This window comes from Pangasianodon hypophthalmus, chromosome 1, assembly GCF_027358585.1.
Source record: "Pangasianodon hypophthalmus isolate fPanHyp1 chromosome 1, fPanHyp1.pri, whole genome shotgun sequence".
Classification (NCBI taxonomy): domain Eukaryota; kingdom Metazoa; phylum Chordata; class Actinopteri; order Siluriformes; family Pangasiidae; genus Pangasianodon; species Pangasianodon hypophthalmus.
Window position 1 is genome coordinate 23,005,923 of NC_069710.1, and position 12,243 is coordinate 23,018,165.

A 12,243-nucleotide genomic window follows, 5' to 3' on the forward strand; every position below is an offset into this window, starting at 1 on the left:
ATATGTGAGGTTGACATTAATCACCCCTTGGCCTGCATGTTGGCTCTAATTCTAAGCAATCACTAGCGGGAGAGGGGAAAAGCAAGAGGGATGAAGGGGTAGCTTTTGGAAAAAGGACAGCAGAACAGATGGTAAGGCTTAAAGATCCTCAATTACTTGCCACATTTGATCACCGTCCAACAAAGTATGTGGTTTTCTCAGAGTTTACAAACATAAACTAATTGTAGCCTGGCTGTGATTGCCTAGTTCTCAATCTCTCACTCATGCTTTACTGTAAACCCGGTTTTTAAAGTTTGATAATTTCAACCATGATTACTTTAATTATGTGTAGAAGCATGTTATTGAGTAATGAGAAGAGTTAGAAATGCCTGTACCATATGTACAATGACTTTCACACACTTAACAGACTGGTTGTGACTGGTATGTGGTTTGCTCTCTAGTTAGAGTTTTAAAATTGTAGAAACAGAGAGGTTAATTCAAATCTCAACAGCTTAGGCAAGTGAAATCCACCTTTACCAGACTTAACCCTGCTGTCAGAGGTAACAGCCTAAGTCCTTCTCCACCCACTGTGTTATCTCATCCCCCCTCTTCTCCCTGCTCTCTGCTACAAGTCAGATTTGGTAACCTCTACTTTAGACAGACAATTCCACCCATTCTTGAAGACAACCATTTTGCTGAAAGAAGAAAAAATCTCATTCATTTTGAGAGTCTTTGGCTCAGCCTTTGAGAGAGAGCCCCTGCTTGTGACATCAAGGTCTTGCTCGTGCATCCAGATCCAGCAATGGGAAACTCCAAGAGCGGTGCCATGTCCAAGGAGATCCTAAAAGACCTGAAGCTAACAACTAATTTTTCAGAGAACGAGCTCTGCCAGTGGTATGAGAACTTCCAGAAACAATGCCCATCTGGACGCATCTCACCAGATGACTTTGAGAAGATCTATGAACGCTTCTTTCCTGACAGCGATGCCACTACGTACGCCAAGCATGTCTTTCGATCATTTGACACAAATGACGACGGGACGCTAGACTTCAAGGAGTACATAATTGCTCTGCACATGACATCTGGTGGAAAAACAGAGAGGAAGTTGGAGTGGGCTTTCTCACTATTTGATGTCGACAAGAATGGCTATATCACCAAGGCAGAAGTATCAGAAATCTGCCATGTAAGTTCTTATGAATAACTACTAAGTCTGTACTATAAAGCGAAGCCATTTCAGGCAATATTGTGAATCATTATGAAGCATAGTTTTAGCCATATTTAAGGATTTCAGAAAATAAAATGGGAATAATTTGGGCAAAAACAAGGCACTGAATTTCCTACATGAGTGAATTTGTTTAGCCTACATGTTTAGCCTAATATTTCAATGGGGTATACAGAGTAGAAAATCACCCAACGGCAACAGTTTTTTGCAAATTTGTGTCATTTCTTAAAGGAAAATCATTACAAATTCTACAGGAAGAATATAGCTCAATTGTAGAATATTAGCTAATCAAAATTACAAAAATAATCTAGCATTTTTGTTTCAAATACATTGGCTTTTCTGTGTATGTACCATTTTAAAAACTTGCCTAGTCTAGTGTTAGTGATTGATTGAATAAACATTAGTCAGTGCAGGTGTATTTAGCTAACATTTTTAAAAATGGCAATTACATACATGTCTTAGCTCACTTTGCTACTTTATTAACATTATATCTGGTTAATGCAGCATCTTGGCTTTTCTAAGCAGCTAAGTCAATTTTAAATAACAGTACTTTTGTTCTTATGTAAGGAATGTTATATCCCTTATATAAACTTGGAATACAGAATTTGTACAGGTGTAATACAGTACTACAGCCTGTATTACAAAAGGAAATGTCATTTACAGTAGAGTGCAGTGAACCTGAGTGGAGTTTAGCAGTGATACACAGCAAAATCCCTGTTGATATTGATATAATATCTCTAGTAATGAACTAACATTTATTCAACTTCTGTACGTACTTTATCCTGGTCAGGGTCATGGTGAATCCAGAGCCTATCTTGGAACCACCAGGCTTGAGACAAAAATACACAGGGGGCAATTTAGTGTTGCCAGTCCACCTATAGGTGCTTTTTGGGAGGTGGGAGGAAACTGGAAAACCCAGAGGAAATTCACATGGACACAGGGCTTAAACCTTATTATCTTCTTTTTGATAATACCTTACACTGTTTTAATCGGGTACTCCATCAAGTCTACCACCAGGGGATGACAAAAATGTTTTACAAATCTTGTCTAAATCTATGCTACTATGCCATCTGCAGCACCAGTTAGGACTAATACCCATTATTGTTTAATTTTATATAGCCCATGTTATGTTTTAGGAACGTACAAGACAACATAAGTTGTAATAGATTGGAATATTACTAATTTTACTAGTACACTAGTTGCCCAGATTATGGAAAAAATATTTAATTAAGGCACTAAAAAGCCATTTTCACCTTAACTAGCAGTTAAGCACCTGTAATTAAGTCATTAATTTCTAATGTTTGTAAATATGCACTGAAAGCCATTCAAAACTCCAACCTGGGGACAGTGGCGGCTCAGTGGTTAATGGCTCTGTGTTACTAGTCAAAATGCCAAGGATTTAAGCCCCCATATTGCCAAGCTGTCGCTTTTGGGCCTTTCAGAAAGGCCCTTAATCCTCTCTGCTCTAGGTGTGGCAACAGTTTCGGGAAGCTCCACATATAGGTTTGATGATCAAGTGCTGACAAACTTTGACCATACAATGTATGAAATGAATCTAAACAAAATAGCCCACAATACTGAAATGTTTGGAGGGAGTGGAATTAAAATAGTTTGCTCTGAAAAAGTGTCACTCATCAGGGTTTGTTTATAAAATAGTATCCCAAACTTTCAATACTCCACTGAGCACCATTAAATTCATTATTAAAAAATGGATAGAGTATTGCACAACTAAGACTTTGCCTAGAGAAGACCATCCACTAAAGAGTTAGTCAGAGAAGCAACCAAGAGGCCAAGGGTAACACTCAACATGATGATACCACCACCATGCTTCAGTGTAGGGAAGGTGTTCTCTGGGTGATGAGCAGTGTTGGGTTTCTCTAAACAGGATTATATATGGCTCACCACTCTTCTATAAAGGCCAGATTTTTGCAGTGCCCAGGCTATGGTTCTCCTGTGAACCACTTCTTCCATCTGAGCTGTGGATCTCTCTAGCTCCTTCAGAGTTACCCATGGCCTCATAGTTGCCTCTCTGACTAATATGCTTACCTGGTCACTGACTTTTGGTGGACATCTTCTTCTAGGCAAAGTCACAGCTATGGCATATTATTTAAATTTTTTTAATTTTTAGTGGATTTGTTCCAGGGGATGTTTTATAACCAAGCCCTGACTGATACTTTTCCAGAACTTTCAGAACTGTTCTTGTCTTCATGATGTACTTTGTTTAGGTATGTTCTTTATCTAAAGATGTAAAGGGTTACCTGTCATTTCTTCATAGTTCTCTCTTCTCCACCTCTTAGGCCATTTTTAAGATGATTCCCAAGGAAGACCAAGAGAAGCTTCCAGCAGATGAAAACACACCAGAGAAGAGAGCAGACAAACTGTGGGCATATTTTAACAAAAAAGACAATGGTAAGATTCCAGACCAGGGGAGCTGACCCTTATATTACAAATACATAAGATCTAAATGGCTATTCATATTTTTGTTATTATGAGGTAAAATAAAACAACTTTTCTCTCTCTGTCTCTCAGAGCGGTTGGCTGAGGGGGAGTTTATTCAGGGGGTGATGGATAACGATAATGCCCTCCACCTGATCCAGTACGAGCCCGTCAAATAAACAAACAGAAAAGCTGGACGCATCTGGGGCCTCCAGTTACTTTCTAAATAATATTATTTGCTATTTCCTTAATGCTGGCAGTTGAGCTGAAAGGGTGTGCATTCAGTTATGTAATACACACTAGTACTGCACTCCTAAACAGTTTAAACATATATTCACAATGCAACCAGATATTCAAAATGAATAACTATTACAATAAGAAGTACTTTTTTGGACCAGGATGTTTATTGGACAATTTGGCTAGAAAGGCATTTCATTTCAATGTTTTCTATAAAGAGACCAGTGGAATTTATTATTTATTATATTAGCTTTCTAAGGGAGATTTGTAGCAATGCAATCTGTTGTATATTGACCACCAGTGCCACCAGGAGGAGGCAGCAGTTTGAAGGTTAGTGAAGTAGGCATTTAAATATTTGTGTCTGTCTCATTGTTTCTGATGGAATAAAATTTTAAGAAAGTGAGAAGTGTGTGTGTGTTTGTGTGTGAGAAACTCACCGAAGCTGATATTGAAAGAGCTTGTCTTTATGTACAGTGTAGGTATACTGTATATTGTTTTACTAGACAGCATATCTGCAACTCCAGAGAATTCCAAACAATGTAGACCACCTATGTGATCATGTTTTTCAAATTTGATTGTGTGAGTAACATGTGTTCGATTGTGAAATTATTCAGGGTGCTTTTCAACATGTTATGCCCTGAAAGAGCATATGTGAACTCAGGTAAACACATATGAATAGTTTGTGTGAATAATGTGATCATATGTAAAAAATAAATCATTCAGCTGAGAAAATCACATCTGGAAAATGAAACCACATGCCTACATGTAAAAAATTAACACATAAAAATAATAATATGAAAAACAAAACGTGATAAAAACACAAGTCACAAGTCTGAAAAGTCTACTACATGAGAAAAATGTGTGAAACACAATAGATAGTCTAAAAATCACTGGAGTAAATTTTACATCTGAAATGTGACTTTTCTGTAAGGGATTTATTCATCCTGTGGAAAAAAAACACAAATCAAATCAGTTCCATAAAATAACAGCAAATGCATTCTAAAATGAATGCTTTGTGCCATTATCCAATCTAAGTGTAATCCACTCAAGAGCTCATGAAATTTAATTTCAAAGGGAGCTCAGAATCCAGACTGAGACATCAACCCATTTATCAAGTCATCTGCATGTAGAGGCCCTCAGTATCAGTATTTCATACTTATCAAGTTACATAACTTTCATTAACAAGGTGAGTCTGTTCCCTCTCTCTCCATGGCCTCTTCCATTTCATCCATCTCTCTCTCACAGTCCTCACACTCCTCAGGTACACATCCTGTCAGCACCAGCATGGGGACGTCCACCTCTGCCTTCACTCCCACAGTCTCATGCTCTAGCCACATTCTATCGATCATCCCATCAGGACACTGCTGTAGGCCACTGATAGAGTAGATCCCACCTCCTGAAACCACCTCTTCATAGGAAGGAGCTGCGTGGGCCTCCAACAGGCACAGCCTTTGTCGACGGCGAATCTCAATGATAGTCTTGGTGTAGGAGTTGAAGGTGAGGACAGCAGCACCCATACAACAGCTGAAGGACACCCAGGCCATGCTGAAGAGAAATGGAACAATTAAAAATGAAAATATAAAACAGGAAAAAGAAGAAAAGATGGATCAGATTTGAGTGAAGGAGATGAAAGGGCAGGGAAATGTGACTATAAGTCTCATGAAGGCACAGTGGCACCTTTACTACTTGAGGAGGCTGAGGAGAGCCAACCTGTCCCAGAAACTGAGTGCGAATTTCTACAAGTGTGTTCTAGAGAGCCTTCTGAAAAACTGTACCAGGGCCGATCAGAAGGCTCTACAACGGGTCATCAAAACAGCACAACACATCATAGGAACAGAAATACCAACCATAGAGAACTAACACAGACAGCGCGGCCTAAAGTGAGCAGCCAGAATCATCAAGGACCGAACTCACCCCAGCAATGCTCTGTTCACTTTCCTACCATCTGGTAGGCGTTATAGAGCCATTCACATGCACACCAGCAGGCTTAATAAGAGCTTCTTCCTGAGGGCCATCTCACAACTGAACTCTGAACTCAAGTAAGGACACAGCCCAACAACGCTACAATGACCAGGCTGATTCCTATGTACGATACATTACTCATGCATATGTGCCATATATTTTTGTGCATAAGTTTGTGTCTTGTATCTGACTTGTATGTGCAATAATTGTTTGCTTCATTCACTTGCACCGTGTTGTTTTGTACTGTACTATGTTTTATCTATATTCTTTGTCTATTTATTGTGATTTTTTGGAGTGTTTTCCCCTATTTGTATTTTTTATTGTTGGATTGGCTTGGGATGTCACCAGCAACAGCATTTCAGTAGAACTTTTAATCCTCGAAAAGGTATACTGTATTCTGAATAAAATAATGTGTCACTGGGTGGATCTGTAGTGAATATTAAAGAAATGGATGAGTACACTCACGCAAAAGACCAGCCATAGTCCCAGTTCTGAGGTCTCCAGTCTTTCGGTCCTACAATCACGGTCAACTGGAAAACTGTGGTGTACATCATATGGGCCACCATCCCAATTAGACCTGAGAGAGAGTTAAGAGGGGCATAAAGCACTGATTAAGAAAAACAAAAACATGAGAATTTTTTTTTTACTACAATGTACTATATGCAGTTGAAATACAACTTCAAGTAGCAATCTTTAAATGCTACTTTTGCACCTCTTATGAATTAAATAACAGCAGAGCACTGGGTTAGCCTCGTACCTGACAGCACAGTGCATAAGGCTGCAAATGCGTTGATTTTGAGTGCATACATTTCTTTATGAGAACAAAGAACCTCCAACCACATAAGCAGAAAGCCCATCCCCAAAAGACCGATGTATATGAACTCAGATATCATAGACAACCAGAGAACACCTTCAAAAGAGAGCCAGAAAGAGGGAGATAAGAAGGTGAGAGGCTTTACCCATATATACACATATATACATATAGATATACAGATGCAGACATTCATGCATGAGACCAATATTCTCACCATGTGTGTCTTCAGGGGTTAGATCTAGAAAGTTGCGGCATCGCTCCCCTGCAGAATAACAGTCAAAACATTTCATTCTAAATTAGCTTTATCAGCAATCTAATGTTAATCCTTAAAGTATGTCTATATATATGAAAATGTAGGCCAATTGGGAAGGCACTTACACTGGAATGTTGTATGTGGTGATGTGTATTGAAAATACTATATGGTCTGTCTATAAGTCTATCACTCAGCCTCTTCTTCCTTCTCACTCTGTGTTTCATGATCACTTTATTACATACATTTCCCTTAGTAAGGTTCTCTTACCATCAGCATGTTTCTCACAAGATTCCCAGAATCCTGCATGGAAGTAGCGAAACATGTACTTGTCCTCTCCTGTTTCCCAAATGTACTGCACAGCGTTAGCCAACTGTGTCTGTTGAGTCTTGGTAAGCGCTTCTCTCTGGTTTGGTGATACTGTTCCATTAGAGGGAAGTTCTGGTGAGACAGAGTGACTAAAGGTCAGATATCTGAAGTTAGAACCAAATCATTTCTTTAAGTAATATCAGTGAAGTCAGGAACCTGTATCTAACAAACAGAGTGCATAAACACTGTGACCTTATGGAAAAATCACAAACAGTTTATATGTAATCGTATGTTTTTCACATGTTCTTCCCCATGATTTGCCCTGAAAATATGAATTCAAGTAAATACATGTGAAAACCATCACGTGAAAATAAAACTACATGCTCATAGAAAGGAAAAATTAACATGTGAAAACACACTTGTGTAAAAATAAAAACATGCATTAATATAAAATGAATGGGAGAAAATATACAGAACTTGCAAAAAGCTGAAAATGGTAGAAAAGAAAGAAAGAAGGAAACATGAAAAATAAAACCACATGCACTATGTGTGAAACTGTAAGAGCCACGTGTTTAAAATTCACATGTAAACTTCATGTGACCTTTCTGTAAGACTGTATAAACACTTAACTATTTGCAACATAACTGATCAATTATTGTGCCACAAACGTCTGTGAAAAACATATGTGTAGGGACAGACGTTTTTTTAGTCTGAAAAAAAAGTCTCTCTTCTGCAGAACCATCAAGGTAATGTTGAAGATCCTTCACTTCTTCCACAGTCTAAACAGGAAACTAAACAACCTCCATTTTCATTTAACTCCTTATTAATTTCCAGTCTTTCAACCAAATACTCAACTGCTGAACTGTTATTCACCCAAATAACAGTACACTTATCCACTACAAATCTGAACAGTATACATACATTTAATAATAATACAATAATGTACAACTCATATATATTATGACCTAGATGTATAATTCTCTCACTTATCATGGCAAACTCCTCATTTAATCAGATATTTGCATGGGATTTGCAAGCTCAACCTTTTGGTTTAATTAATACCATCTCATCAGCAATTTAGGAGATCAGAGGTAGTGCCAAAACCTGACCAGCTTAAAACACTACAGATCAGACAGATTAAATGCATTTCAATTATGGTCCTGTTCAATCTCATTTAAAATCTCACTTGTATCCATTGTAACCCGCTTATTGTATGCATGTTACGAACAGTAGTGAGAGAACGATCTGCACTGCAAATCTAAGCAAGTGAAAATATGTTAAAACTGTCAAATTTACATAATTCTCATTATGAGATTATTATAAAACAAATGTAAGTTTATTAATCCTATTTCTGGATATTCTACTAATTATTATATTGAAATTATCTTATTCTACTGGTAGATAATTTAGTTTCTTTCTATACAATTCTAGGTTCATATTTTAGACATTAAACAAATACTATTATTTAAAAATAAATGTAGTTCCAATTATTATTATTAGTAATAGTATTAGATGTCTTAAAAATAGTTTATCCTATGCTTTGAATAGAAAGTTTTAATTATTGGGTGTGATATTTATCTTGTACAATAATTTATTTTTCACATTTTATGAAGGGTACCAATATTTCTAGAAGACACTATAAATATTTTCTTGAAGGTATCAGCAAATTTCGAGGTTGAAATGATCAAACATGTCAAATTTAAATCTTAAATCCGCTTTTATCTGGGACAGTACTGTGACAGTAAGACTCAGCTTCACAGAAAACTGACTGGAGTAATAAATAACCTGAGCTGGGGTTTTATTTTGACTGAAAAAAGAAACTGAAGGCTTGTTATGTTTATGTGTGGCTAATTTGATGTTTCTGTGAGAATATGATGTGTTAATTATTATTATTATTATTATTATTATTATCATTATTATTATTATTATTATTATTGTCATTGTTGTTATTATTATTCAAAAATGTGTATAATTATTGTGGTTGTTCTTGGTGATTTCATCAGTATATCTAACTAGAACTAGAGTTAATTTGCACATCATTCCTGCTGTTTTCATTCTGCTCTTTTCATACTGGCTGTTACCTGGTTGCACTGTGCCCACTGCAAAAGGCTGGCTGTTGTTCTGGCTGCATTTCTCCATTTTAACAGGTGAGAGGCAGAGCGGTTTCACCACTTTCTGTGTTCCCTCACACCAGTAGGAGGTGCAAAAGGCCAGCACGGACAAAGCCAGGGCAAGGGAGGTCAACGAGAGGCAGAGAAGTGAGCGAGAGCGTCGAGGCATGTGCTCCAACATAGTAGCTAAATCAAAGAGAAGAGCAAAGCAATCCCATGATGATAATTATTAATTGTTCATTAATAGGTTCGTTGGGGTGGGGAAGTTTCTGCACTGGAAATGGTTAGATACAGTGGTAAAAAAAATATTGGGAGTACAGAGGGATAAAGAAACAAAGGATGGTTTTATAGGAGATCAAGCGAATCCACAAAACGGTTTGGTCTTTAAGATGGTTCCCTCTAAGGGAACAGGAGAACTCACACCATGCAGCAAAATGTCCTAGAGCATGACGGAGCCACCATTTTCCTTTAACTTGTTATGTGTCAGTGTGTAATTAATAATAATAATAATAATAAAAACTCTTTGGTACTGATATTCCATATCATTTTTATAAAAGAAAATAGCACATGCATAGCTGAAAACAAAGTTACTCAGCATAAAAAAGAGGAAAAAAGGAAGAAGCACTCATATTGTGTCTCACTAGTTTCCCCTTAAGATATCACAGGATGTCACAAATCAGGCAGCTCATGAAATTACAGTGTCTTCCAGAATTATAGGCACCCTTCATGAAAATGAGCAGAAATTAATATTTAAAAAGAACAATATGCAATAATTTAAGCTCAAACATACAGTGGCATTCTATTGTTATATTTAAACATCCTTTTTTTTTTGCCCCCAAAATTTTTTTAGTAGTGCATTTTTAACATTTTATTTTTTTTTTTCGCAAAGGCCTGGTTTCATAATTATTGGCACCATTACAATTAATATTTTGTGATCTCTGACCTAGTGAGAATAACAGCACTGAGTCACATCCTGTTGGAGACATTGGTAAAGGGATTGTGACGTGCTCCTTCATGAAGAAAAATTTAAGCTCCTTTATATTCTTAAGGACTTCCCTCTTCAATTCAGATCACAGGTTGTCTCAATAGGGGAGATCCAGTCCAGAGACTGAGATGGTCGGACCACATCTGAAGTTTAGGTGCTGCATTTTGTGAAATGCTCTCAGGAAGGGCTTCTTTCTTGCAACGCTTCCTTGCTGTTATGAAAGTGGTGTTTAACAGTGGCATTATACTTGATTAGACTTTATCACTGCCCCCACCTCCTTTATTGAATATTCTTTAGGGATATCAATACCTTCGGCACATATATTTTTGAGAGAATTTTGAAGATAACAGGTTTCGCATTTTGTTTGGGTGGAAAACTTGAATTATTGTAATATTTATTTTATACATTTATTTTTGCCCATAGATGCCAATAATTCTGGAAAACACTCTTTTTTCCTCTTCTCCAAAATATAAGTTAGTTCTTGTTGGAAGTCTGTTGAAACATGAGACTTATGTTGCAGATTTTGTGTACAGAATATAGAAGTATAACTCACTATATGAAATTGCAATGTAGTGAGTTTCTGATAAAATTATTTTTTAAATGCTTGCTTTAGACCAAAATGTACAAGTAATCTATATTAAATCTCTTATTATGTGTTGGTGGGACATCTGACTTATTCTTTTTTTTTTGGTACCCTGCTCCTGCTGTACCTAAATTAAATATGGTCAGGAGATTTTTTAAAAAGAAAAAGTGGATTAAATATCATTGTAGCAACCCATATACTAAAAAAGGTTATGACAGTTATGACATCATACATACATTTGAAGTCTTGCAAATACATTCACAATGGCTTATATTAATTGTTAGTACTTTAATGAATTCTACTCTATATATGCTTATACAAATATAACATAAATATACACACTTTAAGACACTGGAAATCAAATTGAAATGACTGCTGAAATTGTAGACTGATTTGAACCCAAACGTAATTTGTAAAAAATCTAAACAGGTTTTTGTCAGTGTAAACCATCAAGACTTTCGGGTCTTTATCAGTTTGTCTAAATAATCATATTGTAACATTATGACAAAAATCATTTCAAAAAATCACAGTGTGTTATCAAAATGACTTATTGAAATAAAAATATATTCTAAAATATTGTCATTATAAATGCATTTGAAAAAATCAATAGAAAATTACTCAAATAAAAATAATGAATACATAATATGACACTGAATATAACATATTTTACAGAAATTTCAGAAACACAGAAATTATTGTAGTTTTTTTGGATTGGTTACTGTTGAGTGAGCCACCAGTACAGGTTGAATCTCTATCATCCAGACACACAGCATTATTTATCCCAATAAACTGAATAAGAATCTGTTAAGCTTATTGTATGAACAATAAGAAAAAAAAAAAGAAAAAAAAACTTTAAAAAAATCCTTTCCTACCTCCAGAAACAAGTACACAATGCACAATTGTGAATGAACAGTTCCCTTCCCAGTCCACCCTTTGTCTCCGTTTCCTATTTTCTGGGAAGACCAGAGCAGAAATGGCCCTCAGCCATGCAGCCAAGCAGGCAACATGTCTTTAGCCTCTCACACTTGTCAGGCTTTTCCTCATTTTCTCTACATGCCTTCACAAATCTCTTCCTTTCTGTAATCCCTCCATCTGTTAGTCCATCTTTTCTTCTTTTGCGCAGATATCCATTCCTTCCATTTTTTACTGTTGCAACCCTGCCGAGGCAACTGCACTTTTATTTCACAAATCATACGCTGGCCTTTCTAAAAAATCCAAACATTAACAAGATTTAACACTACAGACATTAGGTGTGTTTAGGGATATGACATCTGTATGGTAATCCCTTGCCTCTGCAACCAACCAATATGCTGAGAGAGAAATCTAGCAAAATACAAAACAGATAATCTACCAAA

General features: G+C 36.5%; 2 protein-coding genes across 2 annotated transcripts; one reads left to right on the forward strand and one right to left on the reverse strand.

Moving 5' to 3' along the window:
* Positions 1 to 106: 106 nt before the first annotated feature.
* rcvrn2 (recoverin 2) lies at positions 107 to 4,280 on the forward strand. Its single transcript, XM_026939828.3, has 3 exons — positions 107 to 1,162; positions 3,499 to 3,610; positions 3,731 to 4,280. Exons 1-3 carry the CDS (start codon positions 782 to 784, stop codon positions 3,814 to 3,816), a joined length of 579 nt encoding a protein of 192 aa, XP_026795629.1. The 5' UTR covers positions 107 to 781; the 3' UTR covers positions 3,817 to 4,280.
* A 122-nt stretch (positions 4,281 to 4,402) lies between these two features.
* si:ch211-149k23.9 (germ cell-specific gene 1-like protein) lies at positions 4,403 to 12,116 on the reverse strand. The gene is made up of 7 exons (XM_026939826.3): positions 11,761 to 12,116; positions 9,291 to 9,506; positions 7,171 to 7,341; positions 6,865 to 6,912; positions 6,594 to 6,746; positions 6,302 to 6,413; positions 4,403 to 5,419 (listed from the first exon to the last, which is right to left on the reverse strand). The coding sequence occupies exons 2-7, from the start codon at positions 9,499 to 9,501 to the stop codon at positions 5,053 to 5,055; spliced, it is 1,062 nt and encodes a 353-aa protein (XP_026795627.1). The 5' UTR covers positions 9,502 to 9,506; positions 11,761 to 12,116; the 3' UTR covers positions 4,403 to 5,052.
* Between the last annotated feature and the right edge of the window lie 127 nt (positions 12,117 to 12,243).

Excerpts from the sequence above, each read along its gene's own strand:
- si:ch211-149k23.9 (XM_026939826.3), bottom strand. The coding sequence starts at position 9,501 with ATGTTGGAGCACATGCCTCGACGCTCTCGCTCACTTCTCTGCCTCTCG. Across the intron at positions 6,747-6,864 it reads AACCCCTGAAGACACACATG|GTGTTCTCTGGTTGTCTATG; the intron begins GTGAGAATATTG and ends TCTCTTTTGAAG. Across the intron at positions 5,420-6,301 it reads GACTATGGCTGGTCTTTTGC|CATGGCCTGGGTGTCCTTCA; the intron begins GTGAGTGTACTC and ends ATTTCTCTTCAG.
- rcvrn2 (XM_026939828.3), top strand. The coding sequence starts at position 782 with ATGGGAAACTCCAAGAGCGGTGCCATGTCCAAGGAGATCCTAAAAGAC. Across the intron at positions 1,163-3,498 it reads AAGTATCAGAAATCTGCCAT|GCCATTTTTAAGATGATTCC; the intron begins GTAAGTTCTTAT and ends TCCACCTCTTAG. Across the intron at positions 3,611-3,730 it reads TTTTAACAAAAAAGACAATG|AGCGGTTGGCTGAGGGGGAG; the intron begins GTAAGATTCCAG and ends TCTGTCTCTCAG.